Source organism: Temnothorax longispinosus, chromosome 11 (assembly GCF_030848805.1).
Source record: "Temnothorax longispinosus isolate EJ_2023e chromosome 11, Tlon_JGU_v1, whole genome shotgun sequence".
Classification (NCBI taxonomy): Eukaryota; Metazoa; Arthropoda; class Insecta; order Hymenoptera; family Formicidae; genus Temnothorax; species Temnothorax longispinosus.
The window spans coordinates 719,735-733,991 of NC_092368.1; the positions used below are offsets into that span (position 1 = coordinate 719,735).

The 14,257-nt window shown below is 36.0% G+C and overlaps 1 protein-coding gene and 1 long non-coding RNA gene across 25 annotated transcripts in view; one reads left to right on the top strand and one right to left on the bottom strand.

Annotated features, from left to right (window-relative positions):
* Shaker (potassium voltage-gated channel protein Shaker) overlaps positions 1–14,257 on the bottom strand; it is a 117,774-nt gene that overhangs the window by 56,271 nt on the left and 47,246 nt on the right. The window contains exons 1-2 of one of the 14 annotated variants that reach the window (XM_071793162.1): positions 10,510–12,881; positions 8,348–8,437 (exon numbers count right to left, since the gene is read on the bottom strand). The exons of 12 other annotated variants lie outside the window; for them this stretch is intronic. In XM_071793162.1, the coding sequence (XP_071649263.1) occupies positions 8,348–8,373 (26 nt within the window). In that variant the 5' untranslated portion in view covers positions 8,374–8,437; positions 10,510–12,881. Of the gene's footprint in view, positions 1–8,347; positions 8,438–10,454; positions 12,882–14,257 lie in introns of those variants that run through there. One more of the 14 variants, XM_071793161.1, reaches the window with a different exon arrangement.
* The window catches only part of LOC139821815 (uncharacterized), a 63,967-nt gene that overhangs the window by 372 nt on the left and 49,338 nt on the right, over positions 1–14,257 (top strand). For 8 of the 11 annotated variants that reach the window (XR_011734349.1, XR_011734346.1, XR_011734345.1 and 5 more), the window contains exon 2: positions 1,391–1,770. The exons of the other annotated variants lie outside the window; for them this stretch is intronic. This is a non-coding gene — a long non-coding RNA (uncharacterized lncRNA). The remainder of the gene's footprint in view (positions 1–1,390; positions 1,771–14,257) is intronic. 11 annotated transcript variants of the gene reach the window in all.

The following is a 14,257-nucleotide window of genomic DNA, read 5'->3' on the forward strand; positions in this document are numbered from 1 at the left end:
TGCTTTAAATGTAAAAATAGATTAAATTAGTACGTAAAACTGATTAAACGTTCATCACTATATTTATTATCATTATTAAAAACCACGCGAGGGAAAATTATCGCGATCGTTGCAAGTGGCGACAGAAAAATTAATAGATGCAACTTTTGCGATTAATGCGCGTCCATAAAAAGTCACGGTATCAAATTGCCGCGATTTTCGCGGAGCAGTCTAAGAAGTTACGGGCTTTCGGTGAATGTTATTGATACAAATAAATTTAGTCCCGGCTGTATTTCCATCGTCTATTAATATCGGCCAATATCGATAGTCCGACTATAACTTCGAGGTCTGGTTCTTACAATCTTAATGCGTGCCATGCCTCAAGTCCGATAGGACGGAATTTCAAACGCATTTTTGCTTCGGCAATCTAGCGCCTCTCAATTATTTTAAAATATATTTTAACATAAAAATATAAACAAGCGAGAATTATATCGTCACGTGTGATGACATAGCGTCAGAATTTTATGTTGTAAAGATTTTGTAAAATTCGCGATAAGATAAATATTTGCGCAAAGGTCAAAATCGTCTCTCGCAGATCGTAGAAAGTCGACGCGTTTATTATAGATTTTATAATCTCGAAACTCTCGCCGTTCACCCCATTGAACTTACTGATAACTAATAATAGTTTAATATATAATCCAAGGGCAAATAAGTACGCCTATACGTGGGCGAACCACGGTCAAAGGTTAGCCTCTACTTCCGAATGACATAGCATATCGTATTATAGCGTATTAGATCGCACGCTTAACCCAAGCTCGCCATACTCCGGTTCAGTGAACCGCTGAACGTTTTTCGGTTTTCTAGTTTTCACATAACATCAGCATAATTTTCCTTACAATAAGTTCAGTTTAAATTCAAATCATTTTCTTGACCTGATATTATCATAAATATATGTATATCTGATCCAGAGTCTGTATTTCCAATGTTTACAGTACAAACTTAAAAATATTAATCAGAATGAAAATGACAATGCAACAAAGTCTTACGGACCGGAGTATGGCGAATTAAAGACTCGAAAATAAGTGTGGCTAGCTAGGGTTAATAAAAAAAAATTTAATCTTCTTCTCAACTCTTTTCTGTTCTTGTTCTGTTTTCTCTTTCGACATTTATATAAATTGCTATCACGCGTGCGTGTAGTGCCTTCCCAGACAGCACGCATGTCTAAAAAGACGCCATAAAGATATCTTTAAGATGTCTTTTAGACACGTATGTCTAAAAGATGTCTTAAAGATGTCTTCACGACGTCTTTCAAACATGCATGCTGTCTGGGTTTGCTTAAAATATGATCGATGTGCTAACCCGCCGCACCAACCGCCCAACTGATCGTAACCAATTACCTAAATCACGATAGGTATTACATCGTCTGACCAAATACGGAATTGGGCCACTGCGAGATGCGACACGCACCGAGAATGGCGTCCTTATTGATCAACAATATAAGCGGTGACGTAAATTCGGCCATGGGGCCGAAACAAAGCTGTCTGTCGCGTGGGTGTGCTTGGTCGCCGTTGACTTTCGGGAAATAAACGCGGAAATGCGGATGCCAGACGCGCTTGCCAGTTCGCGCCGTAAGATCGTTAGCGGTGAAACATCGGCGTTAATCAGACTTCCGGAATAAATTGATATGTCACCTAAGACGTCGCCGTCGCCCACTTGCATTCGTCAGATGCGCGAGGTATCTCGAGCTATATACGGATTTCTGAAGGATGTACCAACTATACAATTAAATTGGTGAAGTATATTGTCAACTTGAACTCTCTCTCCTGATTAGTGTACGTTATACAATAGCGATATTTCCATATCATTTTGTATCGCAAGAAAACATCTTGTGTACCGAGTTATCTTGAATTTTGAATTAAGTTCGTTCTTGAATGAGTGCGGCGACGTATAGCGGTGCACGCGAACGTAAATTCGATTTCACGCTTAAATAGTTATATTTATGCACAGCTGGACTGCCCTCGTCTCTCCTTGTATGCTCAAAGAATAAACGAGCAAATCTCAAATGCCAAGACGTGGAATAAATGTGCCCTTAAATTCGCTCTTTCACGGCTAGATAAATCCCACCACTTTCGGGCGGATTATCACGAATCTGCTCGATCAGCAAGAGTTGCAAAGTTGTATCCGGAATATCTCTTTCCTTATATATCTTTTCCACCTTTCTATTTTCAAGTCGGATAAGGCTAATTAGCAAACTCTGGGGAAAAGTTTTTATATATAATTATATATAAAATATATACATATATTTATTATATATATATATATATATATATATATATATATATATGTTTCCTTCCTCTTGTATAAGCTCTGTTCTATATACAAGAAAAATAATTAAAAGGATAGTTTCCGCATTGTTTTTTTTTTTTTATAAAAAAGTAAAGTTGAGGAACTGAGAAAAAAATACCCATATATAAACATAATAATATGTGCAATATGATTATATATGTATATAGAATATCGTATAATCTCTAATCGCAATTTTACTTTTGGTATAAAAAACAATGCCAAAGTTATTTTTCTAATTACTTTTCAATTAGTCTTCTTTTTATTATTTTTTTATACATATGCAAACAGAGATTATACAAGAGAAAAAATATATATAATATTTATCATATATTATGTATAAAAACAATTTTGCCGAGAAATATAGAACCTCAATTGTTAACAACTCCAATACTGAGCGTCCGTTTATGTAAAATAACCGAGAAAATCGTTTTCCACACGTTCAAAACCTTATGTCCAACAAGTAGCAACATAAATTCGATTTCACGAATGATTACCTCGATGAGTAGGTACACAGATACAGACAGAGTAAATACATTCGTACAGATAACCAATACAGATACCTTTACGAGAAGACAAAGTAACTATGTCTGTAGAATGGCGGACAAAGTAGATATGTACACACAGGTAGAGCAAGCTAGATACTTCCGCAGTCTGCACGCGAACGGACAAGTATTAAAAATGGCTTCTATTACATGACAAATCGCTCATTTGCTGCAACAGACATAACAAAAAAAAAACGAAGTTTTTTCAGAAAGTGAGTTTTAACGTATGAATCGTTAAAATTTTTTATATTATTCTTAAATATAATTATGGTGTAATAACACTGCGAATGTATATTCTTAATTTTTTTTATTTATTATGTTCAGTATATTGAATTCCGTCTATTCTTTTGCAAATAACTCAAAAATTACATTTTCTTAGTTACATCGTTGTTGTAGCAAATGAGCAAAATGTAGAATTATAATTAACGCGTTGTATAGAAATTTATTGTGTTACTAAAGAAAAAAAATATTCGATAGAGTGCACCGCGCTTCTGATATAATTAATTGTTAAGATTTTATTTATGGAAATTAATGGAAAAATATTGTTCATATGTTCATACGTTCGTTGTTAGAGCTTTGACATATGCTCGGTGTGTATCTCTTCCGACTAAAATATGTCGCGCCATCCGTCCGGGCGAAGGTCAGGATTTCCTTCGCAGAATTGTCGATAATGCAGTTACCATGCGGCGTGTACGTCGGATCGTCTATCGATTTCGGCACCCAGTGACCTATTTTCCAATCGTGCTCGAAGGAACTTTCGTAAGGACACGAATCTAGAGGCGTTTTCGGCGGAGAATGACCGCTTAGGTTCTTTCGAGGAAACTTGGACTCGATGATCGACGTACCCGTTTTTGACGAATCGAAATTAGAGATGGGATCAAGTTCAATGTATACTTAAAAATCCTAGTCAAATTCAATCATCAAGTTCCATTTTCTAGGATTCAAATAAATTCATAAGAAATAATATTTATACATTGTGACTTGCGAAGTAATCAATCCTAACTAAATAGTTAGTTTCGAATTTTGGAATGAGCATCTGCAGGAATGTACCTATACTTATAAGTAGTTTCTATCGTAAAGTATCAAATTTTACACGTCGTACACGAACTCCAAGAATGAAGTTGTTAGTTATGTAATGTATATGTGTAAAGATTTCAAGTAACTTCGATTCTATATTTTTAATCATATTTTTATTATATATAACTTTAATGATTGATAATAGAGATATAATATTTGTAATTGTCAAAAAGTATAATATATTAAAATGATTGCCACTTAATACAAACGTTTTAATTCGAAGGAACGTAAAATTTCTAAGTAATGCACTCATAAAAGATTCGAATCGACATATATCCACTTGGAAGTAACACTCTTGTTTTTCTAAACCCTTTATGAGATAAAGGGTGTACAAACCCATTTCGTACCAGTCTATCTGGAAGTACTGCTTTTATTTTTCTAAGTAATCATAGAGAGTTCGAAACTACACCAACAGATTTGAACACTTGTAAGATACTAATTGTTAGTCCCATCGCTTCTCGACATAAACGACACTCATCTATTATTATTCTCTACAAATTACGTTCTAACCGGCAAAACAAGATGCTACATAAAAACAAAAAAGAGTTTGATCGAACAGAAAACGTTGGAAGATTTGGAGAATTATATATTTTATCCTATTAGTATTATACTGCTGATAAATTAAAAAGCTGTTAACCGTCCCCTTCCACACGCCACATGCGCACACATATATTGTGTAAGAAAAATGTAATTGTATTTTTAAATCATGTAGTTGTTTTCTTAAAAATCGAGTGGTCCTTAAAATCTCTTTCACATCTCCATGCACAACGAAAGTATTGCCACTACATTACATGTCCCTCGAAGCCATGAAACCTAATAGAAAAAACTTAAACTTTTTCCTATTATTCAAAATAGTAAAGATATTTAAAGCACAAATAGACCAAGCTGTATATATACTGAGTACTCCTAAGTAAACGTTATGCAATAAATATAACAAATATCTGAGAATGTCAATAATAATCTGAAGAAAAATATCTCACCTTGGCTGCGGTGATATTTTTTGTAATAAATTCTTTACAGGATTACAATAGGATGCTTATCAGTATCATTGTAAAATCGATTATTGATTTAGTTATGTAAATTTACTGTTCCAACGGAACTGTGTTTCAAAACTGACGAATAATCAGCGCACAGTTTGCTGAGTGGAAAAAGTGTTTATTAATTCACGCATAAAAAATATTATTGAACTACTGAGAACCAGCCCGATCGAAAATAAGGCACTTCTCTATTTACTTGTGAAAAGTATCTTCATGGAAAGTCACACAAAAATAAAGAGACCTTATTTAAGTTATATTCTGAAAAGTTCTAAAGTATAATATGTGTAGCACTGCGTCAGAGCGAGTGCTCACTTAATAAATTTGTGTTTTGCCATCCTGGATGGTAATGGTTGATTTTAGAAGTTCTTCGGCTTCAAGGACCTCAAGTGAGAAACCAAGAGTGGTAGGGTACCACGGGAACATCGGATCGATCGTTGCAAACGATCGACCAAACCGTAGTATTAACAAAGGTTGTTGCCCCCATAAGTGCATCGTGAGCACACATTTTGCGCGTGTCTATGTGTGTTTAGAGAATTGTATTTTACTTTTAATATACAGCCTGTTGAAGTTGACTGATATATATCTTGATACCGATACATTTTAACGTTCCACTTGCATCAACATGGCCACTGTACAATCGATTGATTAGAAACGGATAGAGATGATTAATCGAGCGCAATTATCAGCTGAATGGTAAATGAAACATTGAATTTAACTTCGTTAAAAATTCACAAATATCGATTAATTATACAAAATATGTACCGATAAAGATTAATTAATGTAATGCTGCAAAAGTAATATGCGCAGTGCATGGATCGCTTTGATTAATTGATTTAATTGTAAGTTATTACTACAAATTGCATCGAATTATTTCCGACGGAAAAATGAAGTCTCGAGCGAAGAGATATAATTTAATTTCGAACCGCATTTATTTTAGAGAAAGTTTAATTAACACGATGTGCGCGCGAGCAAAGTTATAATAAACCTTAAAACTTCGGCGGATCCGCCATTACGATAATTAGGATGGCCCACTTCGGAAAACAACACGTGGGTAGTTTGAGCGGACTCTCTCTTTCTCTCGCAATTAACGCATTGTCACGTAAATTAAATTTCATTAACTGTCGCGCCGCAATGACGACAATTTTCCGATACGATAAAAACATTATTTTGATTCTTGCGTCAATTATCTCTCTCGAGCAAGTTTTGAATCACGCATTGACTGTTGACAATCCAGTTACATATCTTTACATTATTCTAACAGATGTTATTATACGATTTCAGATACAGTACCTACTTATAGTTAGAAATAAACTTTAAACTCCTTCTTTAATAATAATTAAAGACTTAGCACTGAACAATTTAAAAGTTGAGAATAATCAGCAAGAATTTTTACTTTATAATAACAATAATTCAACAAATGCACAATTTTCATACAAAAATTCCATGTATTAATACACTTTAGATAATTAATGAAAGAAATAATGAAGAATAAATATGACGAGTAGTAAGCTTTCAAGATCCTCATATGATGATTTGTGGTAAATTTTTTGCGACAAGTAAAGTTGTGTTAAAATGAGACAGCCAAAACAAATCCGAAGATTGATGCGCGTACGCACACGTGGTAGACAGCTGGTTGGCAAGCCCGGATAAATATGTCATGTAAACACATATAAGTGAAGGGAAACATATGAAATCCGCATTTGAATGCACCTGACTACCATTATCACAGATATGGTTAAAACGGCAGAGATAAAATAGGCGAGTAAACACTGATGATTTTTTTGCATTCGATCCAGAAATATTTAATTTTAATAGAATCAGGACAAAAGCAAATTTAAAAATTGTGCCTGTTAAAAGATATTTGAAATTAGTATTATTTCGCTATGCTACAGATTAAAAAAAAATTATTTTAAAAGAATAGAAGTAATCAAAATTTTTTATAATATTTAATTGTTTTAGTTATATATTTTAGTAATAATGTGTCATAGTAGTTTGGTAATTTTTAGTTTTTTGTTCCATCTCGAATTAACTCGACCCGTAATTATCTCAATCTCGCAACTCAGCATGTCATAATACCGATCCTTAATTGCGCTCTTGTTTAGAATATACTAGACTTCATATGCATGATAAACGATCTTGTACAATCATAAACAATTTGGCAAGATTAACTCAAGCTGAATTAATCAGAAATGTAATGTTGTGTAAAACAACATACGTAGCGAGATAATAATGATCTAAAATAATAGAATATATTTCAATAAACGGATTATTAATTCGAACTCATTAAATTACTTTAAAATTGAAAATTTAATAAATACGTTTCAGTTAAAAATACTAGAATATAAATTTAAAAGGTAACTTTATAAAGAAAAAAATTCAAGAATCTGAGAATATCGCAATTCAAGGATTTGAAAATCCAAGATTCTGAAAAAAGGTCAAGAATATTAAAATATAAGTTTTCATTTAAAAATTGAAACTTTTAAAATTTTCTCTGACATTCTGAAAGACTAACAATAACCGTTTAAATAACTTAAGCTTTTGAAACCTTAATCTTTTTTTTTTTAGAAAGTTCTATATATGTTTTAGAACAACCTATAATTCCTCTTTTTGCATTATATCGTATAACTTTCGCTAAATTATTTAACGATTAATGGTTTGGTCTTCGTTTTTTGCGAAATACAAGATAAATTAGTACAACGGGAAAATTGCGTGACGTCGAATGATAACCGCAAAATTGTTTATTATGTCGACTTTTTATGCCTTGCATCATACACAATGCCGTAGGCAGGGCGGATCCCAGGAGTATTGCCCCACCCGTCGACAGAAACTCTGTTAAAAAACACGTTTCAAACCCGCTTTTATCGAAAGCAGGAAGTTGCAACAGCCAATAAAATTATTTAAATAGCGATTGGTTATGGTAACACTGGTCAAGAAGCTTGTAAGTTTCTTGACGAAGTGGCATACAAAATGGAACTTTTATTATATCCTGAACAAAATTTTGTGGAAGTTTAGACGTTTCTAGGTCAATGACCTATTCCATATATCTTCTATATATTTTATTTCTTCCTAAGCGCCTTATATGAATCAATTTATAGCAAAATTAAAATTTTTAAGTCAAATATAAATTCCTTTTTAGAGTAAAAGAGCCATGTTTAATGTTACATGCGCATCGAAAAAGGGCCCAAAAAAGAGAATCAAGGGGGGCAGGAAAATGAAGACTATAGGGGAAGGAAATAATAGGAAAATCAAGCTATCAATACATATTATCGTTCGTTCGTTCGTTCGTTCGTTCGTCACGTGTGTGTGTGTGTGTATTTTGTAGCTGTGTGCGTGTGTAACTGTGTCCGGATTCTATGATGGACTCACCCGCCAGCAACCAGGATCATCTGCATGTTGCATGGAGGCGGCCTCTTTGTTGCTTTTTCGCAGAGGGGGCAATCCGGAGCAGTGAGTCCTCTAGTTTGGCATGCGGTGACAGAATAGAGCTATAGAGTAGGTAACTAGAGAGATAACAGGAGGAAGAGAAGGTCTCACCGCCTTGTTTGAAGTCTGAACCATAGATTCGACAAGTCTTACGCGTTTCCTATTTTTTACGTTTTTACGTTTTTACCCCAAAGTATTTTCACTTTGATGGTACTATTGTTATGGTCTACCAACTAAACTCACACATATATTATCGCAAATTTTTTTTTTAATTTAAACATATTTCCAACATTTTCCAATAATTGCATAAAATGGTTTAAGTAAAAAAAAATGCCAATTTTATTTCATTACTAACAAATATTAATTCGTAACTACTTCGAACAAGGTTGAAAGGAAAAAGAAAGATGACAGATGTAGTAATGAGAAGAAGATTCAAAAGTACTCTCTAAAACGAAGCGTATTAAAAAACGAAGAGAAAGAATACAGATCAGATAAGAAAGTCGAGTAGTAAGAAAAGTAATAAGAGGAATCGAGAGAGATAGCGAGAAGAATACATATGTATAAACAGAATAATTCGGAATTATACCATCTAAAGTTTCGGTGACGTGTTAATCTAATTGAAGGAAAAATGAGCTGATGGAAAGAAATGAATTTGAATCTTGTTTTATTTAAATAATAAAGTTTTAAACTTCTATAAAAAATCCTCCATTAGATATTTTTAATAAATATTTCTTATATACAGAATATTTCAAGGAGAGAAAGATTAGAGCAAGATGATATTCAAAATTAAAAAGTTTCGACGAAGTTTTAACAGAGCGTAAATAAGTAGAAGTTTCTTTCATAATTAATTTACAATAGATTTTTGCTTTGCTACATTGATTTTGCCTTGACTCGAAATTTAATTAGAATATTTAAGAGATAAATATTTAAAAAACACTCAATTTAATTAATATATTTATATATCTAAAATAAAACAGTTTAAATATATTCCTCTGAACAAGTTTTTAATAAACAAGGATTTATTCTATAGTTTTTATAATTCTCATTATTATTCCAAACATTCTAACGCATTACAAAATTTCCGTTTTCTAATGCGCTACCAAAATTTCCGCTGGTATTACCAAATTTTCCTGTCTATATCGAATGGCCCATAACAGGATTTCAACGTTTATACGTTTCTTAAATATATTTCGATTTATATTTTATAGAAAGATGCTTTATGTATATAGAAAAATTACATAAAAAAATTATTGCCTTAAATTATCGCATGATTAATCGTGGATAATTATGTTTTTCACTGTGCAATTACAAGAAAAATATAATGTCAATTTTATAAGAATTGTAAAATTAAGTATTTTACTCATATAACTAATGCGATTTATAACTAATAAAAAATGTTGTAATTATACTAAAAAGCATTAAAAAAGAGAGAAGGGAAAAGGAAAGAGAGGGAGAAAGGAAGGAAGAAAGTAATTGAAGAAGGGGGGGAAGAGAGGAAGAGACAGGCTTTTAGTATTGCATAATCTAATAACAATAAACACTTCGCAAAGAACTAAGAGATTACTTAATTATTTTGAAAACAATTTGCTTTAAAACATACGTTCACGAAGGCTCCTCGGACTAAAATAGCTTCTAGAATATCATTATCTTATATACTTCCTTCCTGTTACAGGACATCCTATATACAGCATATTCCAGAGCTATCGCATTTCCTTTAAACCCCAGATTTCTACGATTATCTTAAAATTGACTTTTTCTTAGCGAGAGAACTTAGAAGTAGATGACATTCTAAGAAGTGCCAATATATAAAGCAACAGTTAGACGTTGTCGCGTCTAACAGATCGAGTAAACCAAATTTAACACGCCGAAAAAGAATTTTAATAAAAATTTAGCAAACACAATTGTACGGAAAAATCCCAGAAGAAATCTCAACTAGGAATAAGTCATTTTGGCATCGGAGAATCCTCGTTTAATGGAAAGTGCAACGGTCTTGGAATATTCTGCATATACATAGAACTATAGATGTAGATAGAGAAAGAGAGAAAAGTACAGTGGCTAACTGGCGATGGCCCAGCAGATCGCCGTGACGGCTTGCGTTATTGTACCTTCCCGCATGTTGCGTCTAACCACCACCGAGGTCCATGTGCCCACCCACGCACACCCGGGTCGCAGGACCTTTAACGGTATTCCACTTAACTTCAGTATCGTTCACTGTCACGACGCACTATCACACATTTGTCAATGACGGCGGCCGGGCTGGCGACGACGCTACCGAGGTATTCCATTGCGTCACCACCGGGAGAACCGTTGCGAGAAGAGAGATGCAAATACGTTCCAAAATACGCCCCGACAGCGGAGTAATCGACAGCGCGGGACGAAAGCACAGATCGCCCACCGTTGCTCCGAGAGTGATTATTCGTAACGATCGGTCGAGGATAACTTTGTTGCGATCGTTATTCATCAAACAATTTAATTTAATGAAACAATCTTCGCGTTTATTCTCGCGGTATTTCGAGGATGGAGAATCTGGGGCAGAGAGAATGGATCAGACGGAGGGAAGAGAGATAAAACGCTCGTCTATTATACGATTATATCGCACGCAACCGTCGCTTAATGTCGAGAAAAATCCTTCCCAGGACACATTCAGACGAGTCCACCGCGAAATGCAAATCTGCCGTGATCCCGTTTGATCCCATCTGAATCTCATTTGGATTTCTTTAAGTGTATTTTAAGTCTTACGAATCGAAATAATCTTTTGAATTTTTCGTACGATTGGAAAAAAAAAGTAATTGCTCCGAACTGTTGATTCGTATAATTCTTCGTCTGTCATAAAGAGGTTCTTTATGAAAATAAAGAGAAATTTCGTGCACATTATTATTCAACAATCTTACAAAATCATGTGATCTCGTCAGACGGATCCATTTTTTATCGTGCCTCTCCGTTATTCTCATTAAATATATTGTGTGAATTCTGTCGGCACGTTGCAACGAACTCACAGATAAGGAAAATGAGCAAGAAAGAAGAGGAAACATTAAATGGGAATACTAGGAGATCAAGCGAACAAAAACGCAAGTTACTTCATAAGTTTTCAGGTTTATAATGTCCCATTAATTTCCGCTTCAAACATGGAAAAGATCTTTCAGCCAATGACTGAAAATGGAATACTTCAAAATGCAAAAGGAGTAAAATAGCAGTCTTTTTTGCCGCCGTCAGACAACTCATCATATTTGTTTTATCGCCAGTTTATTATCTATATATATATAATTTTATATAAAAGCGATATATATATTTGAATGCAAAATTAACAAATGTTCGCAAAACGTGGGCATTAAATTATTTAATGTCGAGTGCATATTTAATTGCAAATATGAAAGATAAAATAAAGTAAGCACTAAAGAGATTTCGAAGATCCCATCAATTTCAAGAAATCTTGAGGATATCGGGAATGAATTACCTATACAATCCAATTATTTTCAATGCGTCGCCGTTTCGTAAGACCTGATGTCGTTGTACGTTATCGTATTTGGAAAACTAACAACAAAAACGTGCTTATCGTGCCCGCCAAAGCAGGCGGGTCCATCAGTCCATTCGCATTATGTGCATGAGTCCCGTCTAGATCACGTTTATCATTTTGTCAACGGTTTCATGGATCCCCGGCTCGCGTAAGCCGAGATCTTAAAATGAAACGTGGAAACTGACGGTGAGAAAGGCCGGAAATAAAATTGAATCACAAGATTGAAACACCAATAACGGCGCACGGTATATTATTCTGAGTTAACGGCCGGGTCCACCTCGGCAACCACGTTGCTACGACTGCCTTGCGTAATCTTGTCGATCACCAGCAAGAGCGGAGAGTGCGTGCCGCCTAAAGGGGCATCGGGGGGCGGGGGAGGGCGGAGGGCGGAGAGAGGAGGAGTCCGATCCGGTGAAAAGAGAGCGGGCAAGTGTGAGCAATCACTGTCACCGATCACACTGTCAAAGTCCTCGCGGAGTAGACTGGTCCGCGAAGGGAGCACGTTTCGAGCCGTGTCGAGCCCGGTGGGTTTCTGAATCGCCGAGTGGTGCGTGTCAGGACGCCAGCGGTAGCGGGCCGGGTAAATGGTGGCGGGAGGAACGGGAAAAACCGAGAGGGAGAGAGAGAGAGAGAAAGAGAAAGAGAGAGACCAAGAGTGGGTGGGAAGGAGAGAAGGAGAGAGAGAGAGAGAGAGAGAGAGAGAGAGAGAGAGAAAGAGAGAGGGAGAGAGAGAGACGCGGCGACACGCGTTTAGGCGGCAACTTTGAGAGCTTCGACGTAACACTCCCGTCTCGAACGGCACGGTCAGACCGTGCGTGGTGCCCACGAATGGTCCACGCAGGGTGAGAGATCGGGTGCGACCCCCGGTGGGACGTCGGGGTGGCAAAGGTACAGTGAAAGGCGCCGGTCGAGGAACGCCGCCAGGAACCGCCGCGGCATTCTGCGGAGGCGCCACCGTGACTGCGAAAGCTCCTACCCCCTTCGCGCTCCTACCCTCTCAGGAGTTGGAGTTGGTTGCGCGATGCAACCCTATATATGCACGCGCGCGCGCGCGCGTGTGTGTGTGTGTGTGTGTGTGTGTGTGTGTGTGTATGCATGTATATGTGTGTGCGGTGCGGTGTGGGGTGTGTGCGTGTTACACGAGCCCGAATGTGATCGAAATATGCTTGTCTGTATGTGTGTGTGGATGGATATGTATTTGTACGGAAGAGAGAAGTAGGTGAAATCCACCTTCCCTACCCACCCCATACCCCACCCCATCCGGCCCGTTCGTGCTGCTGCTCGTGCGTGGGCTTTCGCGGCCATCGAAGTCGATATCCACCCCCGCCCCGACCAGCGGCTCGCGTATTATCCTCAAACTGTTTCTCGGACAGTCATTTTGAGGATTCTCGGGGGTTTCCCAATCCCCCCCCTCTCCTAACGCAATTCTCTCATCGTAGCAATTGTCGTTATTCTTGTAATCTGCTTTGTCTATCGTTTTTCCTATTCTACCGCGAAGATATTTGTTCTCTTACTTTCAGAAACTCTTATAGTTTCGAGTAGAAATGGAAAGCGGGGAGAGAAATCTCGATATTCTCGATATGGAATAAATCCAAAAACTTTCTTCCGCAGCGGTATTAAAGATAACACGGATTACACGGATTGATATATTCATACTATCATCGGAAGTGCCAAGAAATTTGGCAATGCCGACTTCATATTTTAAACAGAGCGAAAAACAAATCTCCCTTAAAATCGAGTATTGTTCCAAAAATTTCGACTATTTTATTTTTCGCGCATTAAATCATAAATATATTTTACATCGTCAATGTGTAACAATAATACGTAATTTGATAATACGTAATTTGATAATACGTAATTTGGATGAGAACTAATTTGATGAAACTGGAACTCATTGTATATAAATAAAATTTGAACTTGTTGAATTGCGAAAGCTTTCAGAGTCCATTTTGATTTATTGTTCGCAACGTCGAAAATTTTCTCAATTTTTCATTGATCGTAATTGAATTAATCAAACGAGAAAATGCTGTTGCAGTTTCATCAACGGTATATAATTTAACAATCAAGATGAGCTTATATTAAATAAATTGTAAATTGCAGGAACGGAATAGAAGCTTTGGCGACGCTCCTATATGTGAACTTTAAGTACACGTGATTTTCAATCAAACCTCCACAACCCCAAGCAAAAGATCCTCCAAAAAGAGCTTTCGACCCCCGAAGCTCAGAGTAAAAGTAAACATGAGCGTGAAAGCGAAAAGGTGTTTGACTATTGAATCTCTCTGCTTGCTAAATGTAGAATTTCGATATTCTCGATTATCTTTAATTTATGAAAAATCTTT